General features: G+C 48.8%; 1 protein-coding gene across 4 annotated transcripts in view; it reads left to right on the forward strand.

The window, feature by feature from the left end:
* Positions 1-20794, forward strand: part of HVCN1 (hydrogen voltage gated channel 1) — a 33193-nt gene that overhangs the window by 11999 nt on the left and 400 nt on the right. For all 4 annotated transcript variants that reach the window (XM_040619932.1, XM_040619931.1, XM_040619933.1 and 1 more), the window contains 4 exons: positions 11033-11311; positions 15702-15806; positions 18135-18366; positions 20391-20503. In XM_040619932.1, the coding sequence (XP_040475866.1) occupies positions 11033-11311; positions 15702-15806; positions 18135-18366; positions 20391-20503 (729 nt within the window). The remainder of the gene's footprint in view (positions 1-11032; positions 11312-15701; positions 15807-18134; positions 18367-20390; positions 20504-20794) is intronic.

Genomic DNA, 20794 nt, shown 5'->3' on the forward strand with positions numbered 1-20794 from the left:
TTTTACATTTTGATAGAAACTGGTTAAGGCTGATCCCCTTCTTCGCTCCCATGCCTGGCACATTGGAGGAACTCAAACATTTTTCTTCTTCTTTTTTTTTTTTTAATATTTTGTTTATTTATTTGACAGAGCATGTGCACAAGCGGGGGGGGGGAGTGGCAGGGAGAGGGAGAAGCAGGCTCCCCACTGAGCAGGGAGCCCGATGCAGGACTCCATCCCAGGACCCCAGGAGCATGACCTGAGCCCCGAAGGCAGATGCTTAACTGACTGAGCCACCCAAGCACCCCCAAACATTTTTTCTTTCTTTTTTTAAAACATTTTATTTATTTATTGGACAGAGAGAGATACAGCGAGAGACGGAACACCAGCAGGGGGAGTGGGAGAGGGAGAAGCAGGCTTCCCGCCAATCAGGGAGCTCGATGTGGGGCTCCATCCCAGGACCCTGGGATCATGACCCGAGCCGAAGGCAGATGCTTAACAACTCAGCCACCCTGGCGGCTCCCCCCGCCCAAACATTTTTTTCTAAAGATGAGAGAAACTGTCCCATTGCCTTCCTAAGAGGAATATACCCATTTACCTACCCCCTTCCCTAGCCTCTCTCATCCTGCCACACCATGTGACTTTGGGCAGTTGGTCTCCCCTCCCTGCACCTCAGTTTCCCCTTCTGTGGAGCGGAGATCCTGCCCTGCCTACCTCTCTGGATTGTTACAAGCATCAGGCGAGAGCAGAAGTGGGTGGTGGTGGTCTGTAAGCTGTGAGCAGAAGGAAGCAGTTGCTGCCAGGATTGGTGGCAGAAACGGGCTTCTCCCAATGGTTTTGTGACCTCTGAAGGAGTCTGCTTTCTCCTCGGAGCTGGGATGGATGTGTGGCCTGAGAAGACAAAGAGCGGGAGCACGGCGCCCATGGCCACCCGTCACAGGCTGGCTCGGGTGCATACTCTCTGCCTTAGCTTCCTGGAGCTTCTATCATAAATAACCACAAACCAGGTGGGTTAAAACAACAGAAATGAATTCTGTCAGCTCTGAAGGCTCGAAGTCTCCAGTCAAGGTTTTGGCAGGGTTAGTTCCTTCTGGAAGCTTTGGGGGAGCTTCTGCTCTGTGCGTTTCTCCCCGCCTGTGGTCATTGCTGGCAATCTTTGGCATCCCGTGGCTTCTGGATGCAGCACTCCAGTCTCTGCCTGCATCCGCACATGGTCCCCTCCTCTCCTTAGAAGGACATCAGTCATTGGATTTAGGGCCCACCCTAAATGATTTCATCTCAAGACCTTTTAACTAGTGACACCTGCAAAGACCCATATTCCATGTAAGGTCGTATTCCGGACAGGAATTTGGGGGCAGCCACAGTTCAACCAGCCCACGATACTGCCCTGGAAGGCGGATCTCCAGTCCCCGGCTGTGTGGCTTTTTCTCAGCCCTGTGTTCTGAAGCATGAGCTCCAAGTCCTAGCAGCCCAGGAGCAGATCTTGGCTCCGCCATTTTCCAAGTGCATGACTTGGGACATGCCACCTGCCTCACCAAGACCCAAAATGATGGCCTCAACCTCAGGGGGTTGTTAGGAATAAAATTAAATCATGCGTTTAAGGGACTTTAGTGGTATGGTAATACAATAAAACAAAGAACCGAATAAATAATTAGTAATAATAGATGTCACTACTACTGTGTCCTGGAGTTTTGAGGCAGGAGATGTTGAATGATAAGCAAATCAGGTCCCCAGAAGGAGGCTCTGGGAGGGAGCAGGGAAACAGGGACTTAAGGGACATCAGGAGTCTGCCGAATTTCTTTAAAAGTACTGTTTTCTGTGATTGTTGGATGACCGCAAAATAGGGACATTTCCCCTCCTACAGATGGCAGCTTCTAACCGAGCCTGTAAAAATAGACGTGCATAAGAACATTTTTCCTCTCTCTTCTAGGTCTGTTTTTCTCTCCCAGGTAGTAATCTTTCTGGTATGATACTTGTCACGTGTAAAAGAGAAATAGGCGATCCATTTACCTTTGAGGGGTAGCTCTTGCAGTTTGCTGTGAATTCGCTTATTAAATAGTTACCGAACCCCTCCATGTGACTGAGGGAGGAAGAGTCCCTGCCCTCCTGGGGTTCACAGACCAGGGCAGGAGACAGACAGTACTGAGACGCCACAGCAGTCCTTAGTAAGTGGCAGGACAGGGAAATAGAGGAAGGAGGCTCACCCAGCAGGTGGCGGCTAAGGAAGGCCTCCCCGGGGAGGCAGAATCTAGATGTCTGTAAGATCTGGAAGAGCAATAGCGTGCAAAAGGCAAAAGATCTATCAGCCAGTGGGCACAGGTGTGCGGAGTCCTAGAGCAAGAGGGAGTGAGGTTTATTCTAGAACCATGAGGCACTGGGTGTGGCTGGGGTGTGGCAGAAGCAGAGGGGGCCTGGGGAGGAGACCAGGGCCTGGGGAGACCAAGAGAGCTTTGCCTTTGTCCTGAAGGCAGCAGTTGGCAGGGGCCGGGGTGGGAGGCTAAAGGTCCTGGGGGAAGGGGCAGGTGAGAGCAGGGACACAGCCCTGTTGTCACTGCAGAAAGGGGACCCTGGCCCCTGCTGTGTGGAGAAAGGACCAGGAAGGAGGCCAGTGCAGGCATCCAGGCAAGAGGTGCTGGCCGTAGGAGAGGGTAAGAGAGAGAAGAGAAGGGGAAGTGGGAGCAGCCGTGTTTAGGAGGTTAAACTGACAAGCCTTGAGGGAGAGAGAGGAGCCCAAGATGATCTTTGGCTCTTGGCTTGGGTGGCAGGGTGCACGTGATGATGTGCCCTAGGGAAACACGGAAGGAAGAGTGGATATGGGGAGGGATGTGTGGGTGGCTCAGTCGGTTAAGCATCTGCCTTCGGCTTGGGTCATGATCCCAGGCTCCTGAGATCAAGTCCCACACCAGGCTCCTTGCTCAGCAGGGAGCCTGCTTCTCTCTCACACACATAAATAAATAAAATCTTAAAAAAAAAAAAGAGTGGATGTGGGGAAGAGATAAGAAATTGATTCAGTTTGGGTCCTAGCCAAACTAATGACCTGGCAGGATACCAGACATCAGGCTGGAGACTGATTTGCACATGAGACTGATTTGCACATGTTCTCAGTGTTGAGAACACAGGTGTGCTGAGACCACCAAAGTGGGGGAGTTGCCCTGCATGAGCACAGGGTCAGGATTGGGGTCCAGGGGACTTCCAGTGGCGTGGGGGCAGGGACACGGAGGCCCAGGAGGGTGGCTGGAGATGGGAGAGAAATGAAGAGGCGAGATGGTCAAACAGAACCAAGCCAACAGTGAGAGGAAGCAGGACAGTCAGGGTGGGAACCCCATTATGGGCTTTGATACAGAAAGGTGATCCTGGAGAGAGTGGTGTTGGGATGTAATGTGACAGCGAAGGTTAATGCAGGGGACATGGAGATGGGGGCTGTCCAGTCCAAGGGACTCTACTGGTCTCTATTCTTGGGGTTGCAAGTGACAGAAACAACTCCTCAATCTAGCTTGAGCCACAAAGGGACTCTATCAGTTTGTGTGACTGAAGAGTTGGGAGGTTGCAGGGGCAGGCAGCGGGCGGTAAGCAGAGTGAAATGTCCACGGACAGTGATGAAGTCGGAGGAGTGGAAATGAGAGTTTGTGTCGCTGAAGAACAGCGGGCCCTTATGGGGGGGCACCAGGTCAGGCTCCAAAGCTGGTGCTCCGTGTAGCTCCGTGTAGCTCCCTGAGTCAGTCCTTCCACCGCCCAGGCAGGGTGGGAGGAACCCGAGAGCCCAAGGTGGGTGGTGAGGTTGCCGAGGCCCACAACATTTTCATGATCAGCTATATCTTTGACCTTTTCTGAAACTTCTCTGCTCTTGGTATGTCATATTCTTGACTTAAAACCAGAGTTGTTTTCTGCTCTGCTGGGTGCCATAAATATTTTCATCCCAGATTACTGAAAGTTGCTTTTTACTGGTCGCACGGTTTCAGAAAGAAAAATTTCCTCTCCTGTAAAATATAAATGTGGTTTTTGCAAAGCACCCCAAGGCTCCCACCGTGCTGAGAACTAGCACCGGCAGTTTCCATCTGCCAGATAAAGGGTTTTAAGGGGAAAATTATGGCCAGGAGAAGCCAGAGGGCTTCAGGATAGCTGCACACCTGGCCCTTGGTCAACCTGGGAGCCTAGCAGTGGAGGGTCCAGCCTGAGACAAGCTGCTGCCCAGCGTGGGAGACAGGGTACCACTGCCCTCAGCCAACGGATGCTTGATGGGCTTCTGCTCTCGGGTGTCCCATGAGACTCTGGGGACACAGGCCTTGCTTTCATGGAGCTTGCTAGTGTGGAAAGAGGACTAATAAATAAATGGCTACACACACAAATTCTGATTAGAAACTGTAAAAAAATACAAAGAGAGGTTATAAAATTGAGAAGGGGACTGATTTAGATTTTAGGGGTCAAGGAGGGCCTCTCTGAGGAAGGGCCATGTCAGCTGAGGCTTCAATCATGAGTAAGAGTGAGCCAAGCTCAGAGTTGGAAGAAGAGTAGTCCAGGTGGAGGGAAGAGCTTGTGTGAATACTGGGCCTGGGGAGAATGCAGAGCTTGGAGGGACAGAAGAGCAAGCAGTGTGGCTGGAGTGTGGTGAGCAGGTCATGGGGAAGGAGATAAGGCCAAATCCCACAGGGCCATGTACATCATAGGAAGGATCTTGGATTCTTTTTTTTAAAGATTTTATTTATTTAAGAGAGAGAGAGAACAAGCAGTGGGGAGGGGCAGAGGCAGAAGGAGAAGCAGACTCCCCGCTGAGCAGGGAACCTGATGCAGGGCTCGATCCCAGGACCCTGGGATCATGACCCAAGCCAAAGTCAGACACTTAACCAACCGACTGAGCCACCAGGATCTTGGATTTTTATCCAAAAATCAGGGGGCCGTGATATGATCAGGTGCTGAGATCAGGGGTGAGGGTTTATTAGGCCTGCTTGGGCTACTGGTTGGAGAATGCACTGGAAGAACTGGGTCCAGGGAGAGAAGTCCACAAGAAGGCTGTTGCAGTCTTTTCTTTTTTTTTTTAATAAAGATTTTATTTATTTACTTGGGAGAGAGAGAGCACACAAAGAGGGGGAGCGGGAGAGGGTGAAGCAGTCTCCCCACTGAGCAGGAAGCCCGGTGTGGGGCTCGACCCCAGGACCCTGGGATTGTGACCTGAGCCAAAGGCAGCCACTTAACTAACCGAGCCACCCAGGTGCCCCAAGGCTATTGCAGGCTTTGGGGTGATAGGATGAAGGCTTGGACTGGGGTGGTAGAAGAGGAAGAATGAATAACATATATGGGGAGAGGAAAGCCAGACAGGCTCCAGGATCATGGATGTGGAAAGAACCAGAAGGTTCACTCTCAGGAGGTTATGCAGTGGTCATAAGGTCTCCTTGGACCTCTTAGTATCTGAGGGAGCCTCGAATTGGGACCATACAGAAAGCCAGACAGAGGAGGCCGTCTGGAATCCAAACCATGGGATTCCTGGATGGAGCCTTTGGAGCACCACCCTCTCTGCACTCATCACCCCCAACCTCACCCAGCAGTCTTTGGAGCAGGGACTTCCCCAGGGCACTTAGCAAGAACACGTTGGGGTTCTGGGAGGCTTCTGAAAGAGCTGATGTCCCTTGTCCAAATTGGGAGCTTGGAAATGTACAAGGCATCATAGACGAAAGGACAGTGGACTGAGGGCAAAAGAGCTTGAGTTCTCTACTCCTAAGTGCACTGAGACCTTGAGCAAGCCCTGGCTGCCCATGTCTGAAGTGCTCCCATCTCTGAAAGAGTGGGGAGATCAGACCAGGTAATCTCTTTGGACTCTAACCTTTCCTGAGCTCACGAAACCTATTATGGAAAAAAAAAACCTGAGTATGCATCAAAGGTGTATTGTTGGAGAGAGATCATTTTGTTTTACTTTGAAAAGTGTAAAAATATAAAAGAATACAAATACTGGGGCGCCTGGGTGGCTCTGTCAGTTGAGCATCTGCCTTTGGCTCAGGTCATGATCTCGGGGTCCTGGGATTGAGCCCCATGTTGGGCTCCTTGCTCAGCAGCGAGTCTGCTTCTCCCTCTCTTTTCTCTCCCTCTTCCCCTACCTTCTTGTGCTCTCTCTCTCTAAAATAAATAGAATCTTTAAAAAAAGAATATAAATATTATCAACTACTTATATAATCATCATCCTAAATTGACAGCTATTAACATTTTGTCCTATTTTCCTCAAATTTTTTCAGATAGCATTCAAGTGCTTTTTGGCTCCTTCTGCTTTTAGCCCTTGCCCCTCCCTAAGGGCAACCAGCATCATGAATTTGGTGTCTCCTTCCAGTACATTCTTCTCTACGTTTGTCCTCCCTGGTGTTCATTGAGCTTCTTGGATCTACATGCTTATATTTTTCCATCAAATTTTGAAATTTTTTCAGCCTGTTATTTCTCCAAATTTTTTCCTGTCCCAATTTCTCTTCTATCTTTTGATGTACCCTAGGTACACGTATATTAGATTGCTTGCTATTGTCCCTAAGGCTCTGGGTTTTTTCCCCTGCCTTTTTTCTCACCAGGTTTCAACTTGGTATTTTCTATTGCTCTATCTTTAAGTTCACTGTTTTTTGTTTTTTTGGTTTTTTTTTTTTTTAGATTTTATTTATTTATTTGACAGAGAGAGAGGGAACACAGGCAGGGGGAGTGGGAGAGGAAGAAACAGGCTCCCAGCGGAGGAGCCTGATGTGGGACTTGATCCCAGGACCCTGGGATCACGCCCTGAGCCGAAGGCAGACACTTAACGACTGAGCTACCCAGGCGCCCCTAAGTTCACTGATTTTTTGTCCTACTGTATCTAATCAGCTTTGAGCCCATTTGGATTTTTTTTTTTACAGTTTCTGTTTCTATATCAAGATTCTCTATTTGTTCCCTCATTAAGCTCATATTTTCTTTGAAATACTTGAACGTATTTATAATACCTATTTACAAGTCTTTGTTGGCCAATTCTATTATCTCTGTCCATTTTGGTAAGCTAGTGTTTCTATAGGTTATAGGCCATGTTTTTCTGCTTTATCTGTCTAGTAATTTTTTATTGTATGCTGTGCATTTCTAAATGCTATGACTGTTGAGTGATTTTGTTGTCCTCCCTAGTGGAATATGAGTTTTGTTCCAACAGGCAATGAATTCACCTGGGGATCTGCTTGATCTTTTCAAGGTTTCTTTTTACGTGTATTTGGGACAGGTGTAAGGTAGTTCCTACTATAGGGCTAGGTTATGCCTACTAATAAGGTATGACTTTTCCGGAATTTCTACTGAATGCTCAGGGTATTCAACAAGATATCTCTACTCTGGATGTTTGGAACTCACACATCTCCCAACCCAGCCTTGTGTCGTCTCTGGCAGTGTCTCAGCTGTTCAGAGTTCAGCCAAAGTTGGATTTTTGGAGCTCCTTCTCTGTAGAGCTTCCTTTCTCCGGTACTTTGCCTCGCAAATTCTTGAGAGAGGGAGGGAGGCTCAGTAGCCTTGCTGCCATAGTCCAGAAAGTACCTCTAGGTAGAAAGCCAGGGTCAGTGTGGGGGCTCACCTCATCTGTTCCTCTTCTCTCAGGGACCACAGTAAATTTCATCCATTTTATCCAGTTTTATAGTTTTTTACGGCAAGAGGCCTAATCTGCTACCAGTTACTCTATCATGACCAGAAGCAGAAATCCCCTTCTTTTGTATGTTTACATTTCCATTTTACACATTCCCAGAACCACATATAGTAATATTCTGCATGTATTTTTAAATTTTTACTTACATGGTATTATATTCATAGTCTTCTATATCTTCCTTTTAAACTCAACATATATATTTTTTTGAGAGAGAGAGAGAGGGTGGGATAGGGGCAGAGGGAGAGAGAGAGAATATTAAGCAGGCTCCACGCCCTGCAAAGACCCCGAGGTGGGGCTCAGTCTCACAACCCTAAGATCACGACCTGAGCCAAAATCAAGAGTCGGACGCTCAACCGACTGAACCACCCAGGTGCCCCCCAATATATTTGTAAAGACCTATCCACATTTATGTATTCATTCAGTCACTTAAATATTTGGGTGTTTTTGAGTGTGTATGAAGTGCAAGACACTGGTAGGCCATTTGCACAAGATGGAGAAAGTTCCACTCTCATGGACCTTAGAGTCTGGGTGGGGGGAGTGTAGGCAGATAATAAACAGATAAACAATTCATATATAATGTCACCAATAAGTGCAATAAAGAAAAATGAGGGGCCCCCGGCTGGCTCAGTCAGTAGGGTATGAGCCTCTTAATCTCAGGGTTGTGAGTTCGAGCCTCATATTGGGTGGAGAGTACTTACAATCTTAGAAAAGAAAAGAAAAATGAAGCAGGGTAAGTGGATGCAGTGTGACTGGGGAAGGGTGACTAGACCAGGTCTCAGCAGAGGCAATGTTTGAGCAGAAGGCTGACCCAAGTGAAGGTGTGAACCATGCAGATGTCTGAGGGAAGACATTTCCAGGAAGAAGACCTGAGTGTGCTGGAAAGAAAAAAAAAAAAAAAACCACATGTGAAAGTTTTAAGGAAGGGCATGACGTGATCTTATTTATATTTGAGAAAGTTCTTTCGAGTTGCTGGATGGAGAACAGATACTGGGAGGAGGTGGGAGGCTGCTCTTGTAATCTAGCCAAGAGATAGCGAGAAATAATGGGGAGAAGTGGTCTTACTTGGAAAGTAATTTACGGGCAGGGCCAACAAAATTTACTGTTAGGTCAGTATTGAATGAGGAGAAAGACATTTAAAGAATGATGCCAAAGTTATTGGCCCAAGGAACTAGACAAACGAAATGCCCTAAACTGAGATAGAGATATTTTGGGTGGCAAATGAATAATTCTGCTTTGAACATGCTAGGTATTAGATAACCTTTAGATAACTAAGGTGAGATTGGGATTGGACATAGTGTTTCTGTATAATCCATGTACAGATGGCTTTTAAAGCTATGTTGCTGAATGAGAACCCCTAGGAACTGAGTATGGAGAAGAGACACCTGAGCCCTGGGCATGTCAATACTTAAATGTAAGGTCTTCCTCTTATGGAATACAGGGAAAGAGACTGGTAAGAAGTAACCATCGAGGTGGGAGGAAAACCAGGAGAGTATGGAATCCCAGAAGCCAGTGAGGGCAGGAGTGACCTACTGTATTCAGTGCTGCCACGTGGGTACTTGGGGTGTCATCAGTGACATATAGTAATGCAGTTCATTCATTTTAACTGCTGTAGAGCATTCCGTCATATGAAGAGAGAAGGCTTATTCCTCTATCTCCCACCACTTAGGTGAACATTTGCAGTGCTCATTCTTTTTTTCTTTTTTTAAGATTTTATTTATTTATTTGGCAAAGAGATAGCACAAGCAGGCAGAGGGAGAGGGAGAAGCAGGCTCTCCACTGAGCAGGGAGCCTGATGCGGGGCTTGATCCCAGGATCCTGGGATCATGACGTGAGCCAAAGGCAGCCGCTTAACTGACTGAGCCACCCAGGCGCCCCTGCAGTGATCATTCTTGAACAAACCACTGATTTGAGCACATGTGGGGGTGTTTCTCTTTGGAGCCTTTCTAGGGATGGAATCACTAGATTATTAAGAAAGATATACACAACTTCTACTTGACAAAACAGTGCCAGATTGTTTCCCAAAATGGTGGTGCCAGTGTCAATTCCTATGTTCAGTGTTCAAGAGTCCCCATTGCTTCACATCTTTGCCAACATTTGCTATTGCAGACTTTAGAATTCTTGCCATTCACATTTTCCTGAGCCCTAGTGAGGTTGTGTCTCTGCCATTTGGGTTTCCTTTTAGGTGATCTACTTATTAATATCCATTGCCCAGTCTTCAATGGCGTTGTCTTCTTTTTTTTAATTTGTATGATTTCTTTATGTATTCTGGACACTAAACTAAACAATGTCTATTAAGTACATTGCAAGTATGTCTGTGTCACACCCAGTCTGTGGTGTATCTTTCTAGGGTTGTGTGTGGGGTGTGTGTGTGTGTGTGTGTGTGTGTGTGTGTGAGAGAGAGAGAGAGAGAAATATAAAAGCTTTTAGTTTTGATGAATCAAGTCTATCCATTTGTTTTGTGTTTTATTTAAGCAAACTTTCCCTATTTGAAGGGCATGAAGATACTTATGTTTTATTTTAATTTAAAAATTTTTTAATTTATAAATGTTAAGGTTAATGCATCTGAAATTTATTCTGTGTAGAGTGTGAGGTAGGGATCTTTTATGGTTTTTGTTTGTTTCCTTTCGTGAAAGCCAGGCGTCCTGATCTCTCCAGCCTTTTCCCATTGATCTGTACTGCCACCACCATCACATCCAGTTCCCTACTGGGGTATGGGTCTGGTTGGGCTCATTTTTCCGGTTCCACTGATCATATTGCCCATTCTTGGACCCATACCCCAAAGTTTTCACTATTGAACTTTATAGGAAATTTAATATCTGGTAGGGTCAGTTGGGCAAAGGGAGAATTATTTGCTTTTTGCTTTGAAGTCCTTGTCTGTAAACAACTGCCCATCATGTACTTAAAATAACACTGGCTGAACTTAGGAAAATCTATTTGCCACTCACATTTCAAGAGCTGATCTGTGGCACGAAGGGGGTGACCCTCACTTTTCTGTGAAACTGTGGGTACTTTTACTTTTGGCTTTCCACACCCCTGCCCTGCCAACTCTCACCTCCGGTTTTTCAGGTTGTGATGTCTCTGAACCATGGGGCCACTCTTCCGGTATTTACACGTGGTGGGTATTTTGTGACTGGGCTGCGGTACCAATTTCATTGGTTATTGCCAACCAGACCATAGTGACAGGCCTGATGGGTTCTGGGGTTTCCTGTTGCCTCGCCGGCACTGAGACCCTGGATTCCAAAAATAAAAGCACAAGAAACCACCGTGACCTCACGGTTTTGCTTGCATGGTGCTCTGAGGGCCAGGACTGTTTTCACCCCTGCGGCCTGGCCCAGCCTGGGCCCTGCTCCCCGCCAGAGCAACGTGAGGTCCGAGTGGTCTGGACGGGCTCCAGGGGCCTCCCTGCCTGAGCACGGGCTCTCTCTCCCCTCCCTTCAGGCCAGCTCCCGCAGGGCCAAAGTGGCTCCAGCCAAGAGGATGAGCAAGTTCTTGAAGCACTTCACTGTCGTTGGGGACGATTACCATGCCTGGAACATCAACTACAAGAAATGGGAGAATGAGGAGGACGACGAGGAGGAGGAGCAGACACCACCAGCACCTGCCTCTGGCGAGGAGGGCAGAGCCCCCGACCCAGTGGCGGACCCTGTCCCCGTGCCCCGGCCCCCCCTTGACTTCAGGGCCACATTGAGGAAGCTCTTCAGCTCCCACAGGTTTCAGGTAGGTGGGCAGAGGCCCAGGATGCCTGGGGTGGGGCAGCGCCGTCACCAAGAGTCACGAGGCCGGGGTGGGGGCCTATCTCTGCCAACGCCCTGTTTGTTCGATGTCTGTCTACGGATACTAACCCTGTGTCAGGTGCCCTGTACAGCGCTGGGCACAACCTATGCTGTCAGGGATAAAATACGTCAGTCCGAAGTCAGTGCAAGGTCTGTCACCTGACGAGTGAATAAACCACGTGTATGTAGGCTGTCCATACTCGGCCATGAAGGGGAATGAAGCAGTGACACCTGCTATGAGTGGATGAACGTTGACAAGGTGACGCTCAGTGAGAGAAGCCAGACATGAAAGACCACATGTTGTCTGAGTCCATTTATGCGAAATGTGCACTGTAGGCAAGTCCATAGACACAGACAGCAGACTGGTGGTTCCAAGCTGGAGGGAGGGCAGAATGGCAGGGGACTGCTTAATGGATACAGGTTTCCATGTGGGGTCATCAGGACGTTCCAGAACTATGTAGTGGTGATGCTTGCACCACCTTGTGAAGGTGCTTGATGCCCCTGAACCACATGCCAACTTCAAAATGGTTCACATTTTGTTATGGTAGATTTTACGTTCTGTGGATTTTACTATCCCTACACAATAAGTAAACGGAAGGGTAGACACTGGAGGCAGAGAAAACGTTCCTGCATTCATTCAGCAAACACTGAGTGCCTGTCCTGAGCTGAACAAGGCCAAGAGGGTCCTGTGTCTCCCAGACTTATCACCATGGGGGCTTCAGTCTCTCACTCTGTGGAGCGATCCTTCTCTGGTAGCCCACCACTGACCTCTGGGTGCGCTTGGGGGAGAACATGAGAGGGACACGCGGACTTCAAAGAACAGTGAAGGGTTCAGTGCCTGTCTGCATCTTCTGACTTGGAAGGACAAATGCAGGTTGAGTCTGGAGGGCCCTGTCTCAGCCCCTAGCCCTGAAGTGTGCAGGCAGGTGTCTGGAAACCTGTTTTGAGGAGAATGCAGGAGGCCCAGGACATTAGGGGAGCATGCAGCCCCTCGTCAGCCCAGGTCCCATAATGGAGCCATTCTGGGGACCCTGTGGCAAGTGTCCTCCTAAACTGAAATAAACCAGTGCCTCCCTAGAGCTGACTTCCCTTCTGGAAGCAGAAACAGCCCTTGCCTCTCCCATCACTGACTTTGTTCCAGGGTAAGATAGAAAAAAAAATTATTTTGGTCTTTTTCTCGCTTTCGTGTAGCTTAGAGAAATGAAACAGGCCAAACAGCCCAGCAGGCCTCGCAGCTCCGTGCGTTTCTCTGCGGCTGTGACAGGAAAGGAAACGTGGTATTAAGTTGTTGGGGTTGAAATCCCAAACCCTCAATTTCAGAAGCAGAAGGAGGGAGCCAGTTTCCCTCCAGCTGCAAGGGGAACCCTGGGCCTCCCTGCTCCGGGAGGCCCTTCACCTCCCAACTGGGCCACAGGGCTGCCCGCTGAGCCCAGACCTCTAAGGACACTCCTACTGAGAAGCAGCAGCCTGACCCTTGAAACGTAAGCAGAGATGCTTAGTCATTCACTGGACAGTCACTTCTTGAGCAGTGACTTCTGTGTGCGGGGGACAGAGCAGCAAGTGTGGCAGGTACCCCCCATCCTTACTCTCAGAGGACCGATGGTCTGTGGAGAGGCAGGCACTCCAGGAACCATCACCCTGACTGATGCTGGTTGCAAGTGAAGAGAAGCCCTCTGTAGGGAGACAGAAGGGGGCTCTGACAGATCCTGGGGGTAGGAAGACACCTGACCCTAGGATTGGGTGTCAGAGGACGTGTGGTGGCAGAGGCAACATTTCATCTGACACCTGAAGGTTGGGCAGGGGTGAGCTCTGTGAATGGGGAGGGGAGGAACCTTCCAGAGAGAGAGACTGTGTTTGCAAAGGGCCCAAGATAGGAAAGGATCTGCCGCATTCCTGGAATTGAGAAGGGTCCATATGGCTTACGTGCAGCAAGTAGAGGGATAACTTGGCGAGAGAGGAGGTGCTAGAAGGTCATTTGTGGGCAGTGGGCGGCCACAGAAAATCTAAATGTATGGGTGGGAGGTAGTGACACGACGAGATTTGTAGAGGGGCTTAGGGAGACCAGCATGGAGTGGGGATACCAGTTCAGGGGTTTGATCTCAGTCAGTAGAATCAGCATGTAAGAGGATTCTGGAATCCCTTTCTCGGATGTATTATCTACCTGTTCCCATGGTTTGAAGCAGTCTAGATGACCTGATACATAGTTAATTGCCATCACTTCTCCCACAGGATGATACAAGCCAGGGAGAGAACACAGGAGGTGTTGGGCCTCTGTGGAATCCATGCGTGGACAGGGGAGCTGAGCCAGGGGAGGATAGTCATGAAGGTCAAGGAGCTTCGCTTCATTACCTGCTCACTGTGGCGGGGCTCTGTACTAAGCACCCTTCATGCGTTACCTCATGTCATGCTCCCACTGTCAATCTAGGGTGGAAAATGTGGTCAACCCCATTTTCTCCAAGAGGACGCTGAAGCTTAGAGTTAACACCGGAGGCTCATCGGTCTTGAGAGACGTGCCCAGGGTCGAGGCTAATGTGGGGCTGGCCCAGGGCTGGCGGCCCCGTAGCCGGCGCTCACACCACTGCATCCTCCTGCTGGGCCTGGCCCTGTTTGCCCCGTCTGGATGTGGAATTAACCAGCTTCCCTCAATTCTCGGCATTTCTCTTTGTGACATGACTCCCCGCAGAAATAGCACTGCCTTGGGAAGTGGCAAATTCAGGGTCTGGGGATTAGTTAACAGAGGCCAGGAGTGGGACCCAGGCATTGTAGTTTTGTGACCTTGGGTTGGTCTGTCTTGGTCTTAATTGAGGAGGAATTCACGTGAAGTTGATCATTGTCAAGTGAGTAATTCAGTGGCACTTATGTAGCATTTTCACATGCTGAGCAACCACCACCGTCTCGTTCGAAACTGCTTCCGTCACCCCAAAAGGAGCTCCGGTACCCATCACACAATAGGTCCCCAGCCCCTGATAACCGCTGATCCGCTGTGTGTGTGGATTCGCCTGCTCCAGACTCTTCATACAAGTGGAATCAGGCGACGGGCGGTCTCTCCGCGTGTGGCTGCTCTTCGCAGCATCGTGGCTTCTCCGGGCGTTCCCGTGTGGCGTGTGTCAGGGCTTCATAGTCACTCTGTTTCTAATGTCTCTGTGCCTTGGTTTTAGACCAGATGAGCTCTCATGTCCCCTTAGCTCTAAAATAAAACCAAGGATGAAGAAAGCAAAAGGAAAAATCACCCGCCAGAGGCTTGAATCTCTATTGAGCTACTGAACTCGGATATGTGTGAAAAGTTCATTACAAAGCACTTTGCCGTGCAATCTTCACAGTAAACCAAGTCTTCAAACGCTTTAATTACTGAAGTATTAGCTACGGCCTGAAACGGTCAGAAGGTTTACTAGTCCATTTTTACCCAGGCCTGCTCAGTTTCAGCCTCAAAGTGCTGGCACTGCGAGAAAATGGCACATGGACTTGCAGAATCTCCCTGAGCGTGTCAGACGTAGGAAGCAGGGCCTGAGCGAGGCAGTGGGGGGTCCAGAATTCCCAAGGGAAGACAGGGGTCACACAGTGTCTGTTGGGGTTCCTCCCATTGCTGCCGTTTCCACCACCGAACACCATCACCCCCACCCTGCCATTGGAGCCCCACCAGCGTCTCCACCACCTCTGTCACTGTGGGCCCCCCATCGTCGGCGGGAGCCCACACGCCTGGCACCCTGGTCCCCACCGTCCTCCTCCACCAGCAGGTCACAGAGCCGCCGAGATGGTCTTTCTCACACGTCTCCTCAGTCCCCAGGAAACCTTGGACTCCATCTGCCCGTCACCCCGACGAGCCTGCCTGAGCTGGGCCGCTATTGACGGCCCCAGCCAGAAGCTACGCTATGCGTACGGTGGACATCACTTAATCCGGTTGCCTCAAGGAAGGCAGTCCCTGGAGGGACTTCCGTGACTCAGATCTCTGAGGCGGATCTTTTTAATTATCTATTGAGCATCTGTTCTGGGTATACCCTGGCAAGAAAGTCTCCAGAAATAGAAAAATTAAAATTTCAGAAAAAATTTTTTTTGCCATCTAGGAATTAGCAGTTTGGCTTGAGAGATGCTGAGAAACAGCGAATGAACACAGACCAGTGGTGACTGTCACTCAGTGAGCCAGGCAGAGCAGCTCTAGCAGAACAGGCACTGCCTGGGGGTCTGACAGTTCTGGAAGGTGTGTGGCTGTGGGCAGTGGCCTCCCATCCTTGGCATCTTCACCCAGTGGTTTCCCCTAGATGTTTCTGGCCCTTAAAGATGGAAGGAGGGTCAATTTTCAGGTCTCATGGTTTCTCGATCCTTCCCTTGGTCTGCAGGTTATCATCATTTGCTTGGTCATTCTGGATGCCCTCCTGGTGCTTGCCGAGCTCATTCTGGACCTGAAGATCATCGAGCTTGACAAGAACGACTATGCCGCCATGGTAGGGTGCCGGCAGCCCTTTAATACCCTTCATTTCTGTCCTTCCTGAGGTGGGCAGAGGGGGGCAGATGGCACCCTCCTGGGAGTAGCAAGTCCTTAACAGACTAAGTTGACTGGGTGCTTTTAACCAAAGAGCAGGGGAAATGTCTTCTTTCCAAATTATAGACAGGCATTTACTATAAGCAGGAAACCTCATTTCACTTGATGGCTTGAATTTCGAATAGTGCTAGACCGCTGAGCTGAGGCATGTCACTGCTTCTAGAGGAAGGATCTGACCAAGAGAGTGATACTGTCCCATCTATAGTAGCAGACGAGCTATGTCTTGGCCTGTCAACATTCTGACATGGTCCCTATGTTTGTTCCCCAATTCCCAGCTGCTGCCTGAGCCCATCCCAGACATTTGTCTAGCCTTCCCAAGGCAGCTGCTAGCTTTTCTTCTGTGGCCAGTCCAGGTCCTTCCACAGATGGATGAGTATTTTTCCTCTCCCTCTACTTTTAACACGATCAGTGACATACCTGCTGTACCGTCTAAGATACTTTTTTTATTAGAGCTTGCGCATGTGCGTGTGCACAAGAAGGGGGAGGGGCAGAGGGAGAAGCAGACTCCCCACTGAGCAGGGAGCCCCATGCGGGGCTTGATCCCAGGACCCTGAGATCATGACCTGAGCCGAAGGCAGATGCTTAACTGACTGAGCCACCCAGGCGCCCGTCACTGTCTTGTGCTTTTTTCCTCAACTTTTTACTATGAAAAATGGCAAATATACTTTTGCTACATTTGCTTTATCTCAATATATATCCATGAACACATCCATGTATTTTCGACCATTTGAAAGTAAGTTAGACATCAGGACACAAATACTTCACTATGCCTAAGAATGAGATCTTTTTCCTACAAAACTGTAATCACGTTATCACACCTAAAAAATTGTAATTCCATAATAACCAGTTTATATTCAAATTTCCTCATTTGTCCCAAGAATATCTGTTATAATGCCCTCCCTTTTATTTCCCCCAAACTAGGATCCAGACTTCTAATATGATACTTGGTTATAGCTCCTCAGGCTCTTCTGATCTGGAAGAGTTCTCCCGCCCACTCCCAAGTCCAGCCAGTCATCTTGTAGGATGTCCCATGTTCTGGATTTGTCTGTTTCCCCAGAGGTCATTCAACTTGTTCTCTTATTCCCTGCACACCAGAGGTTAGGTCCAGAGGCTCAATTAGCGAGAGTGCTTGGCTGGTGGGCTGTTTTCTTTATAGCATGGCACATCGCTATCAGGGATACTCACTGGGATCACTACAGGTAGTAAATGCCGAGCTGTTCCACTGTCCAGGGGCAGTTATAAATAATCTGCACAGTGACACTGTGCAAAGACTACCATGCAAAGATCCTCTTCCCCACTTAGCACCCACCTGATGGCCACTGCCCGAGTCGGTGAATACACTGGGGGATGCAAACTGAGATTTCTATCATTCATTTTACATCTGGTAGGTGGTTTTTTTGTTGGTTTTTATAGAGAGAGAAAGAGAAGAGCTTTCCTTTTTTCCCCAAATGTGGATGTATCACTAAGGACTCATGGATTTTTTTTTTTTTAATTCAGTGTATTACAATCAGTCATTCTGTTCAGGGTCCAAATTGTCCTACTAAATTTGGTCACCATCTCTTCAGGCTGACTGCTATATGCTTTTAACACGACTCCACAGTCTTTGAGCATTTCCTTGCTTTCTGGCCCAAGATAATGTCCCAGCTCACTTTGTACTTTCCCTGTCCTAGGATGGCAGTGGTTACTTTAATGAAAACTGGTATTTACAAATCAAGATCTGGCAACCCTCTTCAATTACCATCTACCTTGGTGACCATTTTTAGTCAATACATAGGAGCCAGCCCTGGTCTTTAACAATTGCACAGTGCTCCGTATGGAGGTACCGTGATGCATTTGACAAGTGCCCTCCACTAGATATTTCTATTCTACAACGTAGAAAATCTCTTGTCTGCAAATGATGCTGCAGCAAATATCCCTGCAACATGCCTGTGTGCACGTGTGAGCATAGCCGTGGGATAAAATCCTAGCGTTGGGATTACTGGGCCAAAGGGCATGGGGGAGATTTTCAATCCTGCCATTGCCCAACTGCCCTTCAGAGGGCAGAGCAGAGCCCTCCTCTGTGGTGTCCCCGGCCGTAGCCCTGCCGGCGGAGTTTGGGAGGGGTCAAATGAACGCATTCACTCTCCGGCGCCCAGGCAGGTGCACTCCAGGCCAGCTCGTGTGTGTCCCCTGCCCCAGCCTGTGGCCAGCCCTGGATCTGTTCTCACTGCGCCTTCTCTGTCCTCTCCAGGTGTTCCACTACATGAGCTTTGCCATCTTGACCTTTTTTATGATGGAGATTTTTTTTAAATTATTTGTCTTCCGCATGGAGTTCTTTCACCACAAGTTTGAAATCCTGGACGCCATTGTGGTGGTGGTATCCTTCATCCTTGACTTTGTCCTCCTGTTCCGAAAGCACCAGTTTGAGGCTCTCGGCCTGCTGATTCTGCTCCGGCTGTGGCGGGTGGCCCGGATCATCAACGGTATGTCCCCGGTACTCCCAGGCTGCAGGGGGATAGCTGGGGGCCAGAGCCTGGGAGTGGACGCAGAGGTCGTGGTTCCTCCTCCTCCTAGCTAGTGTTTTGTAGAGAAAAATGTAGTGGTCTGATTTGGTGTCCCACCAATGCCTCTGTGGCTACAGATTGACACCAAGTTACATATGTTCTAAGAGGAACCACCTTTCTCCGTTAGGCCTTATTTTCATGATTATTAGAAGGTATTTATAGAAAGGGTCAGACTAATCTTTAAGTCCCTCCAGCTGGGTTCCCAGAGCTCCTTTGTTTTTAATTTGGTGTTTCCTGAAGAATGTTCTACCCTGGGAGGGGCACCATCCAGAAGGGGTGTGAGTAAGCTGAGAAATGTTCTACACTAGATTCTGCCCCTTCAAGGAAGTCACAGCACTTGTTGGCATGAGGCGGACTGAGAACTCGGGAGTTCCCCAAATTGACCAAGTGGACACTTTTGGGGAAATAACACCCGTTAACATGTCGTAGACTTTGGCTCTAGAGAACACACTTGGGGAAATAATGTCTACCGTACTTGAGGTAAAGATCCTATTCCTCACACACACCCTAGTGATGCAGGGAGGCTCCGTTTCTGAGAAGCCATGTTTCTGCTGTTAACTGTTCGGCTGTCAGTGAACTCTAGTCACTGGATCTGTGAACCCACCACATCAGAATCACCTCCAGTGCTTCTGGAAGTCTGAGGTAGACCCTCACAGGGTGTCTGTTTTTGAAGCACTACCAGGTGATTTGGGTGTCTAGCCAGGTTTGGGAATCCCTAGACGAGGGCCCAGCACGAGGCTCTCAGTCACTGCCAGGGGAGTGAGTGACGCAGGCCTGTCCTCTGACATGGAGCTCCTTCGCTCGGCAGCACAGTGAGTCCTATCCCAGCCTCCCCTGCTGGCAGGTAAAGTGTCACGTGTCTGATGCAGGGCTGTGTGAGGGGTTCTGCCTGTGGGCACTATGGGCTCCCCCTGGCTTTAGGAGCCAGTTTAGATCTACTGATGAAAGCCCATTAAAAATATTCATTTGGGCTCTGTCAAAGGAAATAAGGAAGCTTTTCACTTACTATTGAATATGCTAATTGATTATTCATCGAACAGGAAAATACTCTGCAAAGGTTATGTACCACGGAGGTAGATGAACCATTCCATTGAATGACTCATGAACATGGTTACTGCCGTTTACTCTCGTATCACACCATGGTGAGATTTGCTTTTGCAGATAAAACCAAATGCCTGAGATTTGTTCATTTTCTTTGTCTGAATGGTAGCAGGCCACAGGACTGCCTAATGCCCACTGCTGCGCTGCTATCGATTTAGTGGCCGGACATGAGAAGTCTGAAAAAGCAACACACGCTTCAACTGGACTGACAGCCAAGAATGCCGGGGACAAGGGGCCAGTGCTCCTGGGCCTCGCGGCCACCAAGTCCAGACATGGTCACTCTTGGAAGGCACAGAGCATCCCCAGTTGCTGCACAGTCTTTTGAGGCCATGTCCCCGCTGTGGTGTAGACATTTGGGAACCATCAGATGAGGCTGATGACCCCTCTGTCGGCCAAGACTTAGTTGATCGCCTGTCAGCTGAACTGGCCGTAGGTGTGGGAGGCAGAAAACTGGGAAACTGACAATCCCAAGGCTAAGTGTAAGCATTTCCAGTCTCGCACTTTTGTGTCTTTTATGTACAGTGCACCGTGGTGAACAAGCTCTGTATGGAGGAGCGATAACACTCATCTGGTCACGTGACTATAAAGGATTTCTTAGCCCACACGAGCTGAAGGGAAATAGTTCACAACTGGTTAGTCAGTAGCTCAGAAATTTAAAAAAAAAAAAAAAAAAAAAATCTGACCTTCCTGGTTCCAATGCCTTTAAGCGATGGACTGTTTTGTCTGCCACCATTCTTTTTTTTGTCTGCCACCAACTGTTTACACTTAGAAGGAATACAGAGTTTTTCTTCCAAGGGGTTAAATAGCAACCTGTATCACTAAGACCCTCAATTATTTTACAGGAATAATCATCTCAGTTAAGACACGTTCAGAACGGCAACTGCTGAGGTTAAAACAGATGAATATACAGTTGGCCGCCAAGATCCAACACCTTGAATTCAGCTGCTCTGAGAAGGTAAGAAGACACTTTAGGAAATGCCATCTGTCTGCCTTCAGTCCGGTGCTTCTCCCCGCCAGGCCCTCACTTGGACACTGCCCTTGGCTCGGCTTTCCTTGTCCTTTCAGATTAGGCATCGCCTCCTTCCCCAGAGCTATGCCAGGTCCCTCCACAGGCTACGTTGGCAGACTCCACCAGGAGCGTTGTGTTCATTCAGCTTTGCGTTCTTGGGGCCTACTGAATAATTGCCACATCCCTGGTGAGGCACAGAAGGTAAACTGAGTTATCTGTCTGCTTTTGTAATGACAG

Source organism: Ursus maritimus, unplaced genomic scaffold, assembly GCF_017311325.1.
Source record: "Ursus maritimus isolate PB19 unplaced genomic scaffold, ASM1731132v1 scaffold_33, whole genome shotgun sequence".
Taxonomy (NCBI): domain Eukaryota; kingdom Metazoa; phylum Chordata; class Mammalia; order Carnivora; family Ursidae; genus Ursus; species Ursus maritimus.